Below are 22604 nucleotides of genomic sequence, written 5' to 3'. Positions count from 1 at the left end.
AATTTGGTATTGATAGTGAACATTTGTTTACACCATGGTAAAACATGGTGTCTTAAGTGTACTTATATGATTAAGGGCCCTAAACAAGTTTTTTTTTCTAGTACCGGTTTTTTCAATTATCAGACATTCAGTTACATAGATTCTCATTTGTTAAGTTTCTAATCCTTGATCTATCATACTCTCATAATGAGATAAATAGAAGATACACACAACTGCATATGAGACATATGGAGACCCCTGTCAATCTGGAGGTTCTTGGCTGATTATAGAGATTCAGATTGAATACATGAAATGGGCAAGATGTCCACTGCCGACAAGACCGTGAAGCACGTGGGTGCTCACATTGACAAAACTTGGTTTCTGATTCATTTATTACCCCTCTCCTTAATCACACCCAACAATTTCCCGAGGAGAGATAATCTCTTTTGTGTTACATATCACACATTTGAGTGCACCACTCTTTGTGACATGAGCCACAAGTCTATTATTGGGTCCCTTTGTGAAGTAGACTCCCATCACACACTGTGCCCTGGGCTTGAGGATTCTATGTTTGAGAATCATGTAAAACCTAAACAGTTACTGATTCATGTGTCTATTCTGGGTGGCTAGCATCACAAGTGTGCCTAATCTGATTTCAGCATTTCTGCTGCTGCACACTTGTACACACGCAATTCTTTTGTGAATGGAAAGTAAATGTAATTGCCACAGTGGCTCAATGATAGCTGATGTGACAGAACGTCAATTATCCCTGCGGAGAACGTCCTGTTAATGATTTGTTCGTCTTTATTAACCCCAACACAAGATTCTGATGGAAAGTACCCTTTAAAAACACCTAAACCGTAATGGCAGCTGAACTGTATCCTGACAAATCAAATCTTAAAGCATAATTGGAATGAATAGATTGTAAGTGAAAAGAAACCAAAAGCTTTAATCATAAGGGATTAAACCAAATCATAATTCTGCATATAGGTATATACACAACTAACATATTTTACAACTGCTAGTCAGCAATCATAAAATGTTGATTGGCTGTTGTATTCTTCATTCTAGGATTACTGTACTCAAATTTTTCCACCATCATCATAGTTTTTTCCATACAAGTCCAATGTTACAATGCAATCAGTAATCTAAGTATCAGTATCATTGAAGTATCTTTGTATCTATAAATCAAGCATTGTATCTAGGTTATTTATCAGAATTTCTGACCACTCTCCACTAAACTGGTTGATGTGATGCCACGTCATGGTTTTGCATTTATTTTTTCATGTGAATTGTAAAAGGTACATGGCTGGGCTTGCCTTCCCACCCAACCAATTAATGCTCACTTAATAGCTTCATCCTGCCACCACTAGTATTAACCCAGTTGTGGGTGGGGGCTCACCATAGAGGGAGCTTGACAAACAGTGCCCAGCACTGGGAAAGTGGGACCCACTGACAACCAACTCCTGCTCCTGGCTCCTATCTTCCAATCTCCTACCCCCTGCCATCACTCAGCTTTGGGCTGGGTTCAAACAATAATCCTAGGCTTTAGGCAAGTGTGGTTCCGACAAGACACTGCCTCCCTAGTGGCATTGCCATTCAGCAGAGCTGTGGATGTCAGATCAGCTGGAGTCCTCAGTTGGTGGGATTTCTACTCTGGGCTCCTTGATCCTTGGTGAAGGCCTGTCAAGTGCCTGGCTGGCACATGGTGCAATGGGCCTTCCTGGAAAGAACGTGGCCAACTCTCCACTGGTGTATCATCTCCACAATATATTGACTCTGGCCAATATATTTAAGTAGTAGGTATTCAAAAGAATAAACAGTACAACCATTGTGTCTCTCACCGGTTACAAATATGGCTTCGTCACTGTTCCCTTCGAATCATGACTCGATACAATTTGTTAAGAAATGCTTAGGTTCTTTAGTTTGTTTCTCATGAGTATTGTCATTGATAATTATTTAAGACAAATTTTGTTAAGAACAAGAGCCCCTGGAAAGTATGTATTTTCTTCAAAGCAACATATAGTGACTTGTTTTGCATCCTTTTTTTTTTCCACTGTTCCATTTCAAACCTCCATTTCTTTAGCTTTTGCTAATTTTCAATGTGGCCATGAAACTAAAGCATGAATTTTTTTATATCTTATCATTTCAGCAAACACCTCAACCACACTATCCGAACAACTGTGTCATGACTAATCAAACACTAATCTCTCATGGGAATGACAATCTTCAACCATTTCATCAAGAAAGAACAAACCAAAAACTTTTTAATGAAATTAATTCAAACTTAGTTGTAACTCTACACATATTTGTACACATAACTGAGACATTTTACACAGAATAGGCACAGAGCAGGTATCATAAAGTCTACTTGAACTGAGTGAACACTTAATTGGTACAACAATTAAAAACAATTAGTGAATAAATATCAAGTAATAGAGTCATAGAGGTCTACAGCATGGAAACAGGCCCTTCAGTCCAACCTGTCCGTGCCACCCAGTTTTTAGTATTAAGCTAGTCCCTATTGCGTGCATTTGGCCCACACCCATCCTATCCATGTAACTGTCTAAATACTTTTTAAAAGACAAAATTGTATTCACCTCTACTACTTCCACTGGCAGCTTGTTCCTGTTACATTTACTTAGATCAATGTAAGTCCGGGTTGGGTGAAGATGCCTGTTTTGAGTTGAAGTTCCCATCACTGATCATTATTCAGCAATCTAATACTAGAAAATGTACAAATACAGCTGAATGTGAAGAGAATCATCTCCTGATGATTTGCCCTCTGTAATTGACCAGCCTGCCAAGACATACTGTTGGGTTTGCATTTGAAACATGTACAGAAACCACTTTTTAATTACAAAATAGTTTAAAAAATAAACACTATGGGTGGGATTTTCCCTTCCCGCCTGCCATGGGAATCACAGTGGGCAAGACACAAACCTTGCAAAGGTCTATTGACCTCAGGCAGGATTTTCCAGTATTGGGACAAGGGCAGCTGGAAAATCTCAGCCTATATGTCTTTGCAATTGTTATGTTCTTTTTCCTCCAGGTTCCATTCCTCTCCTCCTTGATCATTCACAGTCCTCATTCCACTTTTCAGCTTTTGTTCAAGAGAATACAGGTGTTCAACCTCCTGGTGAAGCACACTTTCAAGTTCTTTATTTTGTTTCAAAAATTCTTTGAACGTTTTCAAACTGTTTAAATGCTTTAAAAGAATAAAGAAATGAATAATTACTCTCAGTAAGCTACACAGGCAATAGAGCAAGAAGATGTTATGTACTTTAACTTAGAAACTACATGCATAGCTTTTAACAATTCGAAATATTTTCCAATGGCAACATCAAGATAAGCAAATATAAAGTTAAGCTGATGCAGTCAGGAACTTGGTATTGCTAGAATTGCTTTTTTGAAGCCATAAATAAGTAATTGCTGTACCTGTATGTGCAAAACTTCTTGTTCCTCCATTGTGAAGCATAGCTCCTTCACCCATTCTCGAATCAGTTCTAACTCAGCATTAAAGATCAGGTCAGCATTAATCTCCTCATCCGTAATCTTCAATGCATCCACTGTATCTGTTTCTGTTATCTGGACTTGCCAGTTGGATAATGCAATCTATTGATCCAACAACAGAATCTGTCTAAAATTATACATTAAACTACATATGACCCTTAGTGTCAGTTTTAATGTGAGCATGCAGTTCAAAATGACACAAGCAGAGATACAAAAGCATGTTGTTACTTGATTTTGTGGAAGTTCCCCATGTTCATCTGATCTTTCCTCATAAATTAATTTTTAAGCCTCAGCATTCATTCAGGTAAATCTATGCCACGGACCCTCAATGTTTAATGTACCCAAAAACACAAAAGAAAACAGGTGAGAAGAAAGCTGATGCTAGAGAATGAGTTTAGAGTCATCATAGTGGATGCTTGTAGAAGCATTAGCTGAATTATTGCAACATTCATCACTCCCTTTGTGCATTTAGTGTGTGGCTGTTGAACCATTGATAAGGTTTGGTGGAATATTCCATAGCAAACTTTGGGTTTGGTAATTCCAATTGGCAGCTGTTAACCACATGACAGATCAAAAGATTAGTATTGACCTTGTAAGGAAATAAAGGTTGTCCAATCATATATTTGGTCATTTGCAATGATGCAAAACTTATTAAATGCATGATTTACAATTATAGCATTTGTAAATAAAATTTTACATATTTAGAACTGATACATTTGTTGCATTTACACTATCTATAACATTCTAATTTGATATATATAAGTTATATAAATTTCTATAATTGCACACATCTCTAATTTGAACACATTACATATGTTATACATAGATTGTCATTTACATTTTGTATGTTTCTCACATGCATCTATTTCTAGTAATTTTGCAATCAGGGCCAGAAATAGAGTCAAGCACATAGATTCACCTAACTGCAAGGAGTGTGCAACACATTCATTTATTTAATTGCATCACAGATTTATTGCTGGGCTGAGGCATGCAAAGACACAAATGCATCTATTTCAAAAGAGAAAATGCTGGAAAATCTCAGCAGGTCTGGCAGCATCTATAAGGAGAGAAAAGTGCAGATGTTTCAAGTCCAGATGACCATTTGTCAAAGCTCAATGCATCTATTTACCTGCAACAATTGGAGCATTCCATTTGTTTATTTACTAATTCTCTATCCATGGGCAATGCCAAAGGAGACCATTTTTAAATTGCTCACTGTTTTCTCTTCATTTTACAACCAGATGCTTGAAGCAGAAGAAGCACTGGTTTTTTTAAGTGCACTTCAAGTAATATTCAGTAACTGCTCAGAATAAAAAAAAAACTTGTTTCACAAAAAGTATTTATAATAATTACCTCTTTTATCATTTTGTTGGCTGCTTTTGCTTCAGGGATATGTTGAAATTCTTGAAGAAATTCGAGGATCTTCCATCTATAGTTATCTAACCATTTGGCAGACACTCTCATTTCAACAGAATGCATCAGTTCATTGCGACATTTAATTATCTAAATATAACCATCAGAACCATGTGTCAATATAAATTAACTTCCAGTGTTTCTGTATTTAGTAGAACACACCACTCCATATCAACGTGTCCCTGCTGCATGAAGTTCACAATAAATCAATGGGTTAACTATACTTTTAAACCTGAACAAACTTTACTTCAGATTTACATCTGAATAACTAGTACTTGAAGAATTTAAGAGAAAGAACTGTACATCATAATATGTATGAGACTTATTTTGAAATATTCAAGTGCACATCTTCACTCTCCAAGTATATCATGTTAAACATGACATGGAACCCTGTAAGGAAACAGGATGTTAATATGAAGGTAGATTCTGAGTTGTGGAGTGAAATTGAACAAGGGAAATCTGGAAGTGAAAGAAATATACCAGAATCTATGATCGTAACTAAATTCCACCAATTCAAGATTAAAGTTTATTTATTACCGTCAAAAGTAGGCTTACATTGACACTGCAATGATGCTGCTGTGAAAATCACATTTCGGTACCTGTTTGGGGACACTGAGGGAACATTTAGCATGGCTAATGCACCTAACTAGCATATCTTTCAGACTGTGGGAGGAAACCGGAGCACCTGGGGACAAGCAGATGCAGGAAGAACATGCAGATTCCACACAGACAGTGACCCAGGCCTGGAGTCGAAACTGAGTCCCTGGCGCTGTGAGGCAACAGTGCTAACCACTGAGCCACTGTGCCGCCCCATTACGAGTCTCCAAATGGAATGATGTGTACCCTGTGTATTTAAAGGGGAGATGCACAAACAGAAATGGGGGATTAAAACATAAGTAAAATACTGGAGACATTGGGAATCTGAAATAAAAACAGAAAGTGCTGAAAATTCTCAGCAGGTCTGGCGGCATCTGTGGAGGGAGAAACAGAATTATAATTTCAGGTCAATGATCTTTCATCTGAACTGGAATAAATTAAAGATGTAAAAAATGTTAAAACTGCTGGAAAATCTCAGCAGATCTGACAGCATCTGTGGAGAGAGAATAGAGCTAACGTTTCAAGTCTAGATGACCTTTCATTGGAGAGGAGAGTCAGCAGAGATTTATATTATGGGGGTAGGGAGGGGTGGGTTGAATTGGACAAATGGAATGCAAATGAGCATGCAGAAAGCTGAGGTGGTGTTGAAAGTGTCCATTAAGTGATCAGAATGCATGAATGGCAAAACAAAAATACAGCTTGGTAAAGGACTGGCTGAGGAATGAGGCAGTTGGCCTGAAAGGGAGGGGTGGGGTGGTTGAAAGGAGAGCGATAAAATGGAGAATGGAGATGAAATGAAATGACATGAAATAAAATAAATGGAACTGGGGTGAAGGAAGAGAGAGTTCATGCTCTGAAGTTGTTGAACTCAATGTTCAGTCCAGCAGTCTGTAAAGTGCCCAGTCGGAAAACGAGATGCTGTTCCTCCAGTTTGCGTTGGGGTTCACTGGAACATTACAGGCTAAATGGTAGGACTCTGAAGAGTGCAGTTGAACAGAGGGATCTGGGAATACAGGTACAGAATTCCCTAAAAGTGATGTCACAGGTGGATAGGGTGGTAAAGAGTGCTTTTGGTACACTGGCCTTTATAAATCGGAGTATCGAGTATAAAAGTTGGAGTGTTATGGTAAGGTTATATAAGGCATTGATGAAGCCGAATTTAGAGTATTGTGTACAGTTTTGGTCACCTAGTTACAGGAAGGATGTAAATAAGGTTGAAAGAGTGCAGAGAAGGTTCACAAGGATGTTGCTGGGACTTGAGAAGCAGAGAGAGATTGAATAGGTTAGAACTTTATTCCTTGAAGCGTAGAAAAACGAGGGGAGATTTGATAGAGGTGTATAAGATTTTGATGGGTATAGATAGAGTGAACGCAAGCAGGCTTTTTCCACTGAGGCTAGAGGAGAAAAAAAGCAAACGGCATGGGTTAAGGGTGAAAGGAGAAAAGTTTAAAGGGAATACTAGGGGGGTTTTTTTCACGCAGAGAGTGCTGGGAATGTGGAATGAGCTGCCGGATAAAGTGTAAATGTGGGGTCACTTTTAACATTTAAGAAAAACTTGGACGGGTTCATGGATGAGAGGGGTGTGGAGGGAGATGGTTCAAGTGCAGGTCTGTGGGACTACACATAAAATGGTGCAGCACAGACATGAAGGGCCAAAAGGCCTGTTACTAAGCTGTAATTTTCTATGGTAAAAGGCCAAGGACTGACATGTGGGCAAGAGAACAGGGTGGTTCAAGTGGTAAGCAACAGGAAGATCTGAGTACTGCTTGCAGATGGACTGAAGATGTGCAGCAAAGATGCCCCAGCATCTGCAGTATTTTGCGTTTATTTATTATAGAGTAAAGGGGAAGCTGTGTAGTAGGGCAGGGAGATACAGTAGCAAAATATTTTATGAAGCAACAGCCAAAGCAAATGGTAATGGGTATAATAAAGAAACAAAGGTCATGTCCAAATCTTCTTTGGCAGTCCCTTGGAGTTGAGGATGACTTGCATCCACAACCAAATATGAATTCTCAGGTGACTGATGAGTCTAATCTCTGTCACAGGTGGGGCAGATAGTGGTTGGCAGAGCTGGTGGGTGGGGTGCCCAGGTTGCCACACACTCTTTTCATTGTCGACATTTGGCTTCAGCTTGCTCTTGGCCGTGAAACTCGAGTTGTTTAGCTCCTTGCCGATTGCTTTTCCTCCATTTCCTAGTGGCTTTGGGCCAGTGATTCACAGGTGTCAGCGAGGAAGTGCAACTTCCTCCCTGGAAGGAAACAAAAGGGCAAAGGTTGAGGGTGGTGGACATCAGATTATCTCTGACAACTGCAGGTGTCTGCCATCAGGACAACCTCAGCCTGTGGAAGCACTGCTCTTTTGGGATCATGGAAATTGAACCTCTGCCTGTTAATCCACTGTTATGGATTTTAAAACGTGTATATTTTCAAGGAGTGTGGGTGTCTTGGTTAGGCCAGCATTTTTACTGCTCATCCCTAATTGCCCTTGAGAAGATGATGGTGAGTTGCATTATTGAGCTGCTGCAGTTCATGTATAGTTGGTGCAGCCATAGTGCTGTCAGGGAGGGAATTTTACTGCAGGGTAATATAACCGAATAGAGACATTGAAGTTTAGCAAGGGGTATAAAATATAATATTCAAAATATAATGGTGAATTTGTATACAACCTTAACAATTGGAATACTGAGAAAAGTTTTTCTAAGGAAAATTATTTTTTAATTATTGAGATATTTGTATTGTTGGTAATGCCAGCATTCCTTGAAAATGTATTAATGAACTGCCTTCCTGAATCACTAAAACATGTGATGTATGTACATCCTCAATGCCAATAAGAAGGGAATTCCAGGATTTTGACCCAATGACAGTGAAGGAATGGTGATATAGTCAGGGTGGCATGTGGCCTGGAAGGTAACTTGCAGGTGGTGATGATCTATATATCTGCAACCCTTGTCCATCTAGGTGATAGAGGTTGCAGATTTGGAAGATGCTCATGTACGAACCTTGGCAAGTTGCTGCAGTGCATCCTGTAGATGGTACACACTCTTGCCATTGTGTGCCAGTGGTGGTGGGAGTGAAAATCTTAGGTGTTAGATGGTGTGTCAGTCAAGTAGTACTGCTTTTGTTTTGGATGGTGTCAAGCTTCTGAGTGTTGTTGGAGCTGCACTCATCCAGGCAAGTGGGGAGTATTCCATCACCTTCCTGACTATTTCTTTGTAGATAGTGGACCCGCTTTGGGGAGTCTGGAGGTGACTTACCACTGAATTTCCAGCTTCTGAACTGCTCTTGTACTCATAGTATTTACATTGTCCACTTATTTTTCTGGTAACCTCCAGGGTGCTGATGGTAGGAGCTTCAGTGATGACAATGCAGTTGAAAGGGTAGATGGTGAGATTCGCTCTTATTGGAGATGGCAATTGCCTGGCCCTTTTGTGGCACAAGTATCATTTGCTATTATCAGTCCAAGCCTGAATCCTGTCCACATTTCACTGTATGCTGACACAGACTGCTTCAATACCTGACAAGTTGTGAACTAAATGCTGTGCAATCAACAGCGAACATCGCCATTTCTGACCTTATGATGGAAGGAAGGTCATTGATGAAGCAGCCAAAAATGCTTTGGCCGAGGACAATGGTGATTCCAATTGACTTCAATTTTGTTAGGGCTCCTTGATGACACACTCAGTCAAATACTGCCTTGATATCAAGGACAGTCACTTTCATCTCATCTCTAGAATTCGGCTCTTTTTTCCCAATGTTTGAATCAAAATGTAATGAGGTCTGGAGCTGAGTGGTCCTGGTGGAACCCAAACTGAGCATCAATAAGCAGATTGTCACTGAATAAGTGCCACTTGTAGCATTGTTGACAACATCTTCTATTACTTTGCTGATGATCGAGTAGACCGACGGGTCTGTAATTAGCCGAATTGGATTTGTCCTGCTTTTTGTGGATAGGACATTGTCAGGTCGAAGACAGTGTAGTAGCTATACAGGATCAGCTTGGTTAAAACACAATAAAAGGATACAGTGCAGATTCACTTGGAAACTGCCTTTGATAATACAACAACGATAAAAGATTTGAAAACCATGGACTGTTACTTTAGAAGACAGGAGATTATGAGGTGATTTGATAATGCTGTTTAAAATGAGGAAGCAGTGGAATAGAGTAGTTAGAAACAGATTTTTCCTAGTCATCCAGGGCTTTGAAAAAGAGACACAGATATCAGGCCAAATTTAAGGCAAAGTGCAGGAGACACATTTTGCTTATGAAAGGGTTGAGAGGCTGCAGAGAATTGCTGATTGAAGTGACAAATACAGTATTTAAGATTCGATTAGATAGCTGGTTGGATGAAACATAAATAAAGGGATATGGGAACAGAGAAGGTACAGAAGTTGAGGCTGACTGTTGATGTGGCAGATTAAAGCCAGGTTGGATTAAATAGCCTGTCCTCATCACTGCTATGCAAGTATACATCAACGTTCAAATACATAATAATTAATTATAACTTACATTTCTGTAGCACCACTCATACGCAGGGAGACTACACTCAGGAGGACAAATTATGGTGCCAAGTAGGAAGGGGATAAGGAAAAACTGAAAGGTTTAGGATTCAAAAGCACAGTTGAAGCTGTCATGATTATGGAGGAAGAAAAACCACAGAATTACAACCAAAATATTAAACTATAAAAACGACCTGAGTTTTAATTTTTAAATGGACGCAAAGCCAAAACTTGGCTGAGAACGTACAGTCAATCATTGACAGAAATTAGTTCAGGGTGTTTCTCTAAGGAGTAATGGAATCCTGCCCTGTTTCCAGGCAAGGGATTTCTAAGAGCACCAAGAGACTGATTACTATCTCCAATAATGATAAAGGGACATAATGTTCTATCTTACCTCAATAAATCCCATGTGCAATACCTAGATGGACTAGTGGATTCTGTTTTCCACTTGGAATGTACAAAGAAGGGGTTGAAAGCTCGCTGAGAGAGCTGCCCCAGTGTCCGTGTCTGTCTGCTCTGTGAGGATAAACAGCTGTAAAGTTTTCCACATTGAAGGTGCGAGACATGATGACAGAAGTGGCCAGCAGTGCCCCTGCTAAATAACCATTCTTCTGCAGGTATACCTCAAATCTCTCTCTGACTGAGGTCATCCCAGCCAGAAAAAAGATTGCATCTGGAAAGAGAACTGAGATTTCTCTGCGAAACCACAGAACACTGGAATCAAAGAATCCACTAATCACCTACCAAAGTCATCTCTACTGAAATCAAATCATATTGGCTGATGCTTTATTATTTACTCCTCATGAGTCAAGAACTATTTTATTTGCCCTTTTATTTATATTGTTGGACTCAATTATTTATATTATTGGACTCAATTCTCCCCTCTAATCTGTGTGAACATACATGCACATGTTTTATCATTTTTCTCCTTACCTTTTTAGTGGTTAATAAACTCATTCTATCTTTAACTCAAGAAAGTCTGGTTAAATTTGGCTCCTTTGTAACATAATTACTGTGTCTAGAAGGTCCCCATGGGGAAGAGAACCTTGTTAAATTGAACCTTTTCACCACCAGCAGAGGAGTTTGAATAAATATGGAGTCAATCCTCACCTGGGATTTATGAAAATTTGGGGTATCCCTGTGGACAATCACAAATCAGGGAGGCTCATCTGAACCACCAAAATCAGGAACCCTCATCTGGATGTGGTCGCAACAAAACAAGGGGGTTTGTTGTGATATTTAATAACGGAAAGGCAGTGGAAAGGTGGAGAGAACAAAACAGTGAGATTCAGAAGATGGGAGAACATTTATAGAAATCCTAATTATCCAAATCCAAAATGATACACTAAATGCAAAACTGACTCACCATATATTTTCTAAAATTATACAGTAATTTTGGGAGTAAGTGAACCTAAAATAGACAAACCAGAAAGAGCCCACAATCAGTTCTTGGTTTCAGCTGAATCAAGTCAGGCTGGTGGTTCAGGAACTACAATTGACTCAGCACAGCAGAGCTGGTGAGTGAGGGAAGGGCAGTAAGCCAGGGTTACCACTCCTGATCATTTTCTAGTGACAGTAGCCATGAGTGGATATCAAGTAACACTTGGCCCACAGTCAAATAGCAAATCTCAATTTAGACCCAAATGAAAAAGAGCTGAGCAATCAGAAGGCTGCCAGCAGCCATTAATCCATATCTTTGAATGAGCTCAGGAGGCTGGGGGGAGAAAGCTAGACAAAAATTAAGATTCACAGAAGAGAAATTACAGTTACTTCAGCATTAAGTTGATTGTTAGAAAACACTGATATTGGTTCTCATGGTTTGTGGCATCAGCAAAACCTTTAATGAGGTTGTTAGCTTATCATTATATTCCTTCAAGGAAAGATGTTAAAGCATTTGGGGAAATGACAGGGAATTGGAATTTAGAAGTAGCTCTGGCTAACAAAAATTGAGAAGCAGGCTGTTCCCAATTTTTCCAATGTACATGTTGGTATCCTTGGCTAAATCAAAGAAATAGATAAATAAATTTAGTAGTTTAAGTAGGGGGACATTGAAGTGGGAATCAAATCCCAACACTGATCAACTGCTGGGCTTTGCCTTGCTACACTATCTAAAGTTTGATTTCCCCGACTCCCTGTCCCAACATCCCCCAAGAGTAAATTGCTGAAGTAACTAAGGGCTCAAAATACCCATAAACTTTGACAAGTATTAAAACCGGATCATCTTTTGATATAACTAATATTGATAAACTTTGAGATATAACACATTGAGGAATAAAAAAGTTAAAGTACCAAAGCATATTATTAGTCAGACATGTCTGCACCACCTCTCCATCTGAATCTACTCTAATCTCATTTCCCAGCCCTTTTCCAGGCTCCTTTTCGGAGAATGAAGAGGTATATTAGATGCATACAAATACATGCAAATTCCCCAAAGGCACCACAGCACCAATCCACTTATGGCAAAGCTTTCCACAGGGGAGATTTTGCCTAACATCTCATTCTGATGGAATAAAATAACCCACTTTACAGCATGTAAAAAGCAGTATTTTTAAAGGAAAATATACTTGCACAGAAACACTGTAGCAAAACAAAAAAAAATCCTCACTTATAATGAACCAGACAAAAGTCTCCAAACTCTGCTCCCCATTTCTGACCTAATTCCATCCACACACAGATGAATTAACATCCCTCCCCCGCAGACACTCTGTTGACAGGCAATCCGGACAACATGTTACCAATCACATTGCTGTATAATTCATTCATTATAACACTGATGTGTGGCAATAAAGTGCCCAGAATATTGCAAATACAAAAAGGCAACCCTCTAGCAAGCACCTTGTCAACAAACACCATCACATTGCAATTGATTCAAATCAACATCTTGCCTTGCATGTTTAACATAGAAACATATCTCAAGTGTTTGACAAATACAGCACAAAATGAACACCGACTCAGCTATGAACTTGGTCAAAGAGGTACAATTTAAGGAGCATCTTAAAGAAGGAGAGGGAAGTGAAAAGGCAGTCAGTCAGGCTAAGGGAAGGAATTCCAGAGTGTGGGGACTTGATGATTATGACATAGCTGTTAAGGCAGGGTAACAAGGTGGTTGTGGGGTGGGGACAGCAAAAGAGGCCAGATTCAGAGGAACTTAATTCTGACTTGGGAAAGGTTTTAGGGTTTGAAAATAAATAGGAAATGTCATGAAAGGATTGAAACACAGGGGTGAGAATTTAAAATTGGAGAGCATTGGGGTGCTCCAGAAATCAATATAGATCAGGAAGGATGGGGAAAATAGGAGAAAGTTGGTGACACTACAGAATTGGCCTGGAGTATCTAGGAATTGAAGATCAATAACCAGGACACTGCTGTGCACAACACTGAAAAAAAAAATCATCGGGACATTAAAAAAGATTGCTTTTTTATCATTTTCTTTGAATGTTTCTTTACCAGATATAAAAATATTGAAAAACCAGACTGTTTGGCTGACAATCAAGCATCATCCAAATAAGTCCGTTATTTTTCCAATCGGCATAGGAAGGCAGTGCATGTTATGGACATGTTGAATGATAAATGACTAGGGCATGGGGTGTATTATGTATGAAACCTCCAGGGATGCATATAATCACAGCTGGCAATTCTACTTAGAATAGAGGCAAACAAAACAATAACTTTTCTAAGTCTTTCAAACTGTTACCTTAATTACCTCAATTACTTTCTGCCGTTCAACAAAGTCAAACTGATCACAGAAATTAATAAGATTCAACAGAGCTGCCACGTCACACGTTTCTGGCCCTTGTCTGTTGCTTTGTCCACGAGGCATGTAGACCTACAGAAAACAACATTTTTGTTAGTACATGATTCAACCACAACCCAAACTAAAAATGTACCAAATGTCATTTTTTTCCAATGTAAATACAAAGTACACTTCCATAATTCAAGTATGGAATGCCCATACAGTAGTCTTAAAGTCACAATTTAAATTCTGAATTGAAATATCTTTACCATGGCTTGCATACAAAAAAGGGTACATATATGCAGCAGCACAGGTCAGGTAAAACATATTTCTCACTTAGACAATTCTAACTGTGCAATATGAGGGAGAATGGTTCCCTGGCTGATGTGTTTTCTGTGAACTGTTAAGACCAGTTTGCCTAAACTGTATTTTTTCATGAAGCAGCAGTGTTAATCATACAATGGAGTATAGTGGGAAATGCAGATTATAGCAAATAAGCTGATGTTAGGGCAGCATGGCGGCACAGTGGTTAGCACTGCTGTTGCATACCGCCAGGGACCCGGGTTCAATTCCTGGCTTGGGTCACTGTGTGCAGACTCTGTATGTGGGTTTCCTCCTGATCCTCCAGTTTCCTCACACAGTCTGAAAGACATGTTGGTTAGATGCATTGGCCATATTAAATTCTCCCTTGGTATACCTGAACAGGTGCCAGAGTGTGGCCATGAGGGGATTTTCACAGTAACTCAATTGCAATTTTAATGTAAGCTTACTTGTGACCAATAAATAAACTTTAAGTTATTTGATGCATATTTATTGACATATATATGACAAAAAGCTTATAAATTTGCAACTAATATAACGTCTTGAATTTCAGTTTATATTACAGATATCACATTGTCATCCTTTCAGTAAAACTGTGTCATGGATAGACAATATTTAGCAATGAAAACTTTAATTGGGATGGTGCATTCAACTGTTTCAAATGCTTGTGGTTTTCTGCATTGATGAAAATTAGCTTATATCAAATTGACAGTTATGCAGAATTGAAAAGTTCAACACTAGTCATTCTGGAATAATTTAATCTCCCCTTAATATGTCATTCACTCTTGTTTCACAATTATCTTTTTTACCTTTTGATACCAAAAAGACAGTTTTTTTGCAGGCAATGGTGGGCTGGGTACACTATGAATCACTCCCTCTGGGATCAATTACAGCAATTTATAGGAAATCTGCAAGGATTAGTGATCCTTTCCTATTCTAAGTGAAAAAAGTGTGTGTGTGCGTGCATGCGTGTGAATGTGCGAGTATGTGAGAGAGACACAATTTAGAAACATGCTTAACAAGTAAAAAAAGCAACATTGTTTTAAAACATTTATTTGAACAAACTGAGCAAAAATTGAGAGATTAAGTATTTCGGTTGAAATTGAAATCAGTTACTCCACCACACTCGGCTTTTATTCATGATGCCTGGCTGATGTTACATGTGGCTCACAATGGCAACAATTAATTTGATGTTAAAATACCTCTGAACGTAGGAGATGCAATCTTACCGAAATAATATTCATACTATGGTAGAATTCCTACGTTGACACAATATTACAAAAATATTTTTTTGAAAAACAGGTTGTTAAAACATTATTTATTTTGTAAACTCTGAGAACAGGTCCAGATTTTAAAAATCTAAGATTAAAATTTCTGAGGCTGGGGTTTAAGCACACTGCTTGGGCACAGGCAACCAAACATGCATTTTGCCCATGTGTTCTTAACATGGGAAAGCTTGATAGAAGTGGATCTAAAGTTTCAACTGTGTCAGAAAACAGGCAAACAGGGAACAGGACCTGCACTGTTGTTGTCCAGATAGAAGTCACATTCAGGCTGTTGTCTCATTAGAACGAATCAAGCATTCAGCCAGTGCTACCTGTGCAATTCGGTCTGTTTGGAGAGGTGAGAAGCAGAGCGCCTCTCAAACGACTTGAAAGACATGTGGAGATGCTGGCTTTGGACTGAGGTGGACACAGTGAGAAATCTCACAACACAACATTCACCTGATGAAGGAGCAGCGCTTTGAAAGCTCATGATACCAAATAAACCTGCTAGACTTTAACCTGGTGTTGTGAAACTTCTTAATGTGCCCTCTTGAATTCTTAAAAAGGGAGGTGTACTCTTGCTGCAAAAACCAGGGAATCACTTGTGAGCACAGATGGTTATAACAACTGCTGAGAAGGAACCAAGGTTTTCTAAAGCATCTTGGAAGCACTGGTGGAAATAGATGGGAGGAAAGAGATCCTGTACTCTATGAGAGATAAAAATGTTTCCATGCAAAAATGTCACTGCTGATGAGAAGTGGCTGTAGGAGGGTTGAGCTCCCACACATGGCTGAAATGCTCCAAAAAGTTCAGCCAGCAGCGTTCACATCCCATGAAACAAGTTTTAAAAATCTGTCCAGATGGGAAACAGATTTTTTTGTGCATCTACAGCTTAGCGACATTGGCCAGAATTTTATTGCCCAGCCTGCCACAGGAATTGAGCAAGCGAGGGGAGACCCATAAAAATGTCTTCTGACGTTGGGCAGGCTTTTAGGGTTTTGGGGCGAGCATGGCCTAAAATCCTGCCCATTATGTAAAAGACATTGTGAAATGAAATAAAGAATACATTATAAATTTGATTGTCAGATTTGAACTCTCTTACATGACATTATTGGGACACCACAACATAGTAAAAAAGGGGGAAAGGTGTTGGGGAAAGATATTGTCTATATATTGAAGCTTACAAAGGCGAGTCTTAGAGTGGACTGAAAACATTTAGGGAAAATGTAACAAGTACATTATATATTAGAGTGAAGGTAGTTTTCTGGTTGAGTAACAGTCTGCAGGAAGACTGGCTGATAACTGAAGTTCTTCCAGGCCTATCCATCCCTCTACAGAGAGCAAGGACAAATATTCACCTTCATTGCCCAAATCTATGACACCTCAAAGAAGCAGAATAAGTAATTGTTCATCACTAAGCATAATAAATTGTACAGCTGCGAATTTAAGCAATTTTAAACTTGTCATTGTAAACTACTTCTACAAGGTGATTTCACTGCAAGAGGCAGCATAAATATTTTAATTTGAGATCTTCAGCTTAAAAAAAAAGTCAAACAATCTGTACTTCATGCATTTTGGTTCTACTTCAATGGGTCTGCACACTAATGGCTCATATTAAATTACTACAATCTGAATATCTATCACTAATTAAAATCGTTTACCACATTTCTGTACATAAAACTTTACATGAAACATACTTTTGCTACTTCCCAGGCGTGTATAGGCCATAGTGGAGGGGAGCAGTTGCCCCAGTATATCACATTGTTCTGATTGGTATGGTGGGTCAGAATTTCCCTCTTCCATTCCTCACACAAAGAACAGGCTCTCTGAAACTAAAAGAAAATGATGTTTGTCAAGATACTGGGCAAGAAAGCAGCAAAAAGGACAGCGTATCTTTGTCAGGAATATCAATTACAACATCAAGAAATATCTAGAAGTGTAGGGGCATTCTGCAATTCAGCTTCAGGTCAAAAGGTGAAAAATTGTAACACATGAAGTAAGGTTAATGCACACAGGCATTGCATTCAACGGTATCGACAGGATTTTTAACATTACCAGCTGATGGCCGGTGATATTGCATATGGGGAATAGATTCACACCTTCACTTCATGTGAATCACACTGCTTCTTAAAAATATCATGTCAACTTGCTTTGAAACAGTGCATGACAGCTCTGGAATTCCCTCCTAACATCTGTTACCGCAATATTTCTCAGTCCTCTTTTAAGAATTTCTTAAAACCTACTCTCTTTAATTAAACTCTTGTTCATCCTGCTCTAATATCTCCCTATGTGCCTGAATATCAAATTTTGTTTGAAGACGCTTGCGTGCCATAGGACAATTTGCTATGTTAAAAGGCTCTATGTAAATATAAGTTGTTGAGTGGTCAGGTTAACAATTTGACTGCCACCAAAGGACTGGATTGGGTCAGGGATTCAGCAGTTTAAAAGGATGTTGCTCAGCTGTGTCAAGAATTTAGTCGCCATCAAAAGGATTTGGTCAGATTCAGCATTGTCTCAGATGGATGTGTTTGGTCAAAGGAAGGATTTGGCAGCTGCTCAAGGAGTAGGTGTAGTTGACAGATGAAAAGGTCAGATTGGGTTGTAAGAGAGTTTGGCAGCCAAGGAATGTAGGCAGAGAAGAGTTAAAAATTGTTCAAATGTTGGTCAAGTAATAGATTATTAGATGGCAAGAATAAAACTTAGCATAAATTTCTAACAACTTGGAATAGAGCAATTTGTGTTCACTTTGAGTTTCATGTCCCACAGACAGGGGAGACAGGAGATTGAAACTTACAGCATTGCCAATAATATCAAAGCAACATTAAGTCACAAATGGCATCAAGAACTCTAAACTGAGGTCAATGTGAGATCATAATTGTAATTCTATAATGGGGTCACATTCAACACCAAGGGAGATGGTTATTGGTGGAGGAATAATCATAGTCCCAAGATACTGCCACTGAGTTTCCACAGGCATCATCTGTGGCACCATCACCATCAGTGGTGGGTGCCTGGAACACGCTGCCAGAAGTGGTGGAAGCAGGCATTTTAGCAGCATTTAACAGGCATCTGGATGGGTACATGAATGGGGGGGGGAATAGAGGGATATGGACTGAGTAAGGGAAAAGGCTTTGTTTTTAGTGTAGTTAGGGCATCATGATCAGCATGGGCTTGGAGGGCCAAAGGGCCTGTTCCTGTGTTGTAATTTTTTTGTATTATCATGAAATTCTCAATGTAAACTTGTCACACTAATTTCATATTAAATTACTGCAATCAGAATATTTATTGCTAATTACAATTGTTTACTACATTTCTGTATTTAAAACTTTACATTCAGCATATGTTTTGCCACTGCCCAGACATATTTAGGCTATAGCGGAGGACAGCAGCTATCCCAGTAAGTCACATTGTTTTGATTTGTATGGCGGTTCAGAATTTCCCCCTTCCATTCTTCACAAAAAGAACAGGTTCTCTGAAACTAAAAAAAATGATGCTTGCCAAGACACTGGATAAAAGAACAGCAAAAAGGACAATGTACCTTCATCAGCAATATCAAGTGCAGTATCAAGAAATTTCTGAAAAGTGCTGAACCTTTCTTACAACTTGTAGAAAGGTGTAATTGCAGAATGACATGCTCAGATAAAAAGTTTTCATGATTATGATAGACATTACGATTTGTGAGGAATATGAAAGGACATGTCAATTTTAAAATAGAGACTGAATTACATCTGTACATCAGGTGCAATTGCTCACCGTCACTTTCCCTGCTTCACCTAAACTCTACATTTAGTCTTGATGCTATGGCAATGCCACAGAGGATGATGTAGCATAGAGGACATTAGTTTGCAGGTTTCATAGTGTAATTGACTGTCGTAGAAGCAACCCCTAAATAACAGGTCCACAGCAGATGCCATTTCCCTGGTCTTGCACTCACCCTGGAACACCTAGGTAACAAGGACACCTATGCCAGGCTTGATTTATTGATTACAGCTCAGCCTTCAACACTATTATTCCCATGAAACTCATTTCTTAACTCCACAGCCTGGGCCTCCGTACCTCCCTCTGCAACTGGATCCTGAACTTCCTAACTCACAGACCACAATCAGTAAGGATAGGCTACAACAACACCTCCATGGTCATCCTCAACACCGGTGCCCCACAAGGCTGTGTTTTCAGCCTCGTACTATACTCCTTATACACCTCTGACTGTGTGGCTAAATTCCCCTCCAATTCAATGTTCAAGTTTGCTGATGACACCACCGTTGTGGGTTGGATCTCAAATAATGACATGATGGGATACAGGAATGAGATAGAGAATGTGGTGAACTGGTGCGGCAACAATAATCCCTCCCTCAATGTCAACAATACGAAGGAGATTGTCATCAATTTCAGGAAGCATAAAGGAGAACATGCCCCTGTCTACATCAATGGGAACGAAGTAGAAAGGTTCAAGAGCTTAGGTGCCCAGATCACCAAAAACCTCTTCTTGTCCCCCCCATGCTGACACTACAGTTAAGAAAGCCCACCAATACCTCTACTTTCTCTGAAGACTAAGCAAATTTGGCATGTCAGTTGTGACTCTCACCAACTTTTACAGATGCATCATAGAAAGCATTCTTTCTAGTTATATCATAGCTTGGTATGGCTCCTGCTCTGCCCAAAACCGCAAGGAACTACAAAGGTTGTGAATGTAGCCCAATCCATCACGCAAACCAGCCTCCCATCCATTGATTCTGTCTACACTTTCCATTGCCTCAGCAAAGCAGCTCACATAATTAAGGATCCCACCCACCCTGGACATTCTCCCTTCCACTCAGGGCAGCTTCTTCCCTGCTGCCAGATTTTTGAATTACCATGCATTAAGGTGATCTGTCTCTACCCCCATCTATGTCTGTAATACTGTTCTGCACTCTCTCATTTCCTTCTCTATGAACAGTATGTTTTGTCTGTATAGCACACATGAAACAATACTTTTCACTGTATGTTCATATGTGATGATAATAAATCAAATCAAATACCAGTAAAAAAGCCCAGAATACCATAGAATTAAACAAATTTGATTTTCTTGGTGATTCTATTGTAATTCCCTACAGTATTTCCATTGTGTTAAAGTAACTGACTCACCATATGGGATGCCTGCTGTTGCAGAGGGACGTTTTATATAATCCAAATTTCAATTCCATTCTCTTTATTCATAATTTTCTACATTTATCTTTGATTTTCTGAACTTGTTCAGCAACAGGATTGTGCTGTTCTGCTGGACAACATGTAAACCTTGGCCCAGTGCAAATTCCCCACCCTGAGTGGTCAGCTGAGGTTCAGAGCTGTTATTCAATGCAGTACAGGTTTCTCAACTTTACCCTGCTGTTCTGTTGCAAGCTGAACAGAAACACACCGTCTCCTGGATTGAAGTCCATTTCTTCTTCAGTTTCTAGGCTTTACTGTTACCTTCGTCTTCACTGCCACTTTTTACTGACTGTATTCTCTGTTGCACTGCTTCTGTTCGTGTCTGTTCTGTTTCTTTAATGCCAGTTTTCAGCACCTCTTGCTTCCCTCCCCCATATTACAGGGTTAGCTCTAATCTGTTCTTATTGGTTGCCATCCCGATTTTTAAAATTCATTCATGGGATGTGGATATCACTGGCTAGGCCAGTATTTGTTGCCCCGTCCCAATTGCCCTTGAGAACTGCTGCAGTTCCTGAGGTACAGACACACCCACAGTGCTGTTACAGAAGGCATTCCAGGATTTGGGATTCTGCTGTCCCGAATGACCATTGCTTTACTGTTTCCTGCATGCTTGTGACCACAAACATCACTAGGCCTTTTGGCTAATATCAAATCCAAGATCAGATGCCATGGCTTTCCTTGTCAGCTTAGGTCTTGTCATCTCTCCCTTTGGCACAATGAATTAGATTAAATTTGAATTGTTTTATGGAACAAACAAGGAGATGGATCAAGGGTTTGCCCTCTCCACTCTACACAATAGCTTTGTAGCTTTAAGACTGGAGATTTTTTTTAAAAAAATCACTAATTTTATTCACCTTGTTAAATCAACTTCATTCAATCAGTGAATCAAATATACTAAATTTAAGCTTTCCAAATCATCTCCTCCCTGTGTTAGGCATCTGATCAGGTCAATATGTATTTATATTTGGTTGCTGCTGAAGCTAAACTCCTGAGCACTCTCCTCCGGCGCTGGCAGAACTGTTTCTTTAGAGTTCAACTTCCGTTTAACTTTGAAGTAGCCCTCGCCCTGTCGTAAAAGAACGACTTTGCGACTGAAGACTTTGCCTCTTCGATAATTTAATATGAAACCTCCATAGTGGCGGCTTCATCTGAACAGTCTGAGGGAGGGGGTGCCGAGGACAATCTGCGACTGTATATTCCCATCCCAAGCTAGCAATGTAACCCTGTCTCCATGGGACAATAACAGGGACAGTCAGTCTCTAGCACGGGATTATTTAAATAAAGTCTATAAACTGTATCCTTGTGAGGAAGAAAAACATCTTGCAAGGCACGGAAGGATGACGAGTAAGGCTTTCACTTCGAAAATGATGTTACAAAAGGATACTGCTGGCTGGTTCAATTACTGCCCCTTTATGTTGCCAGTGTAAAGATGTTAAGATGATGCCTCCTTACTCACTTGTGTGGCTTGAGGTCTGCAAGAATTCTTGCAGATTTTTCGTAGCAACGAGTTGGTTTGAAGAAGCCGCTGATGGAACTTCTCCATTTCTGTGTAGACGAAACCGAGTAGGCAGTCTCTGATTTTCTGCAGGCAGAATCCTGCTTTCACCCAGTTCTTGTATCCTTCCTCATTGAGACGAATACTCAGCTCCGACTGCATTATTGCTTCAAAGTAGCAAAATAATGTCGCTGCCAAAGACTTTCAAACCGTGCGCAGCTTGATTCGCCTTGGCTTTTGGGAACCTTGTCCCGGTCACATCTGGCTGCTGCTGCTGTGTGCTCAGCCTGCCTGCTGGGCGCAGAGTGCGGATGTGAGATTGCAAGCGGAACTCTGGATGTAGAGCAGAACAGGCTTCAGACAGTTCAACAAAATGTGATTCGACAGTAAAAAATTCGCGGGGCCCAAGCGCCGATACTCAAATCTACAAAAGTATTCCAACGGCTGAATCACAAATCAGAACTTGGCCCTTTTTGTATAATTGGAGGACTCCCATTCTGTCCATTTAATGGTTTTCTCCTTCCCTTCTGTTAATAAAGGTTGTTAACACTCCAGGATTGGCCTAAAGTCTCCAGGAATTGAGGATTAACATCCTGGAGAAAAGA

At 39.7% G+C, this 22604-nt stretch overlaps 1 protein-coding gene across 2 annotated transcripts; it reads right to left on the bottom strand.

The window, feature by feature from the left end:
* Positions 1-908: 908 nt before the first annotated feature.
* Positions 909-22604, bottom strand: LOC145353266 (uncharacterized protein CXorf38). Of its 2 annotated transcripts, none has more exons than XM_080203849.1 (6): positions 21961-22604; positions 17015-17149; positions 13693-13824; positions 4846-4995; positions 3418-3594; positions 909-3187 (listed from the first exon to the last, which is right to left on the bottom strand). In XM_080203849.1, the coding sequence occupies exons 1-6, from the start codon at positions 22159-22161 to the stop codon at positions 2993-2995; spliced, it is 990 nt and encodes a 329-aa protein (XP_080059975.1). In that variant the 5' UTR covers positions 22162-22604; the 3' UTR covers positions 909-2992. The 2 variants fall into 2 exon arrangements, with proteins under 2 accessions (XP_080059975.1, XP_080059976.1); XM_080203850.1 differs by having other exon boundaries at positions 13702-13824.

This window comes from Carcharhinus amblyrhynchos, chromosome 15 (assembly GCF_965287045.1).
Source record: "Carcharhinus amblyrhynchos chromosome 15, sCarAmb.v2.hapA, whole genome shotgun sequence".
NCBI lineage: Eukaryota > Metazoa > Chordata > Chondrichthyes > Carcharhiniformes > Carcharhinidae > Carcharhinus > Carcharhinus amblyrhynchos.
The sequence above is the reverse complement of the archived record's forward strand: the minus strand, read 5'-3'. Positions and strand labels throughout refer to the sequence as shown.

Excerpts from the sequence above, each read along its gene's own strand:
- LOC145353266 (XM_080203849.1), bottom strand. The coding sequence starts at position 22,161 with ATGCAGTCGGAGCTGAGTATTCGTCTCAATGAGGAAGGATACAAGAAC. Across the intron at positions 4,996-13,692 it reads AAGTAATTGAGGTAATTAAG|ATAATTAAATGTCGCAATGA; the intron begins GTAACAGTTTGA and ends GGTTATATTTAG. Across the intron at positions 3,595-4,845 it reads CCAACAAAATGATAAAAGAG|ATTGCATTATCCAACTGGCA; the intron begins GTAATTATTATA and ends TTGGATCAATAG.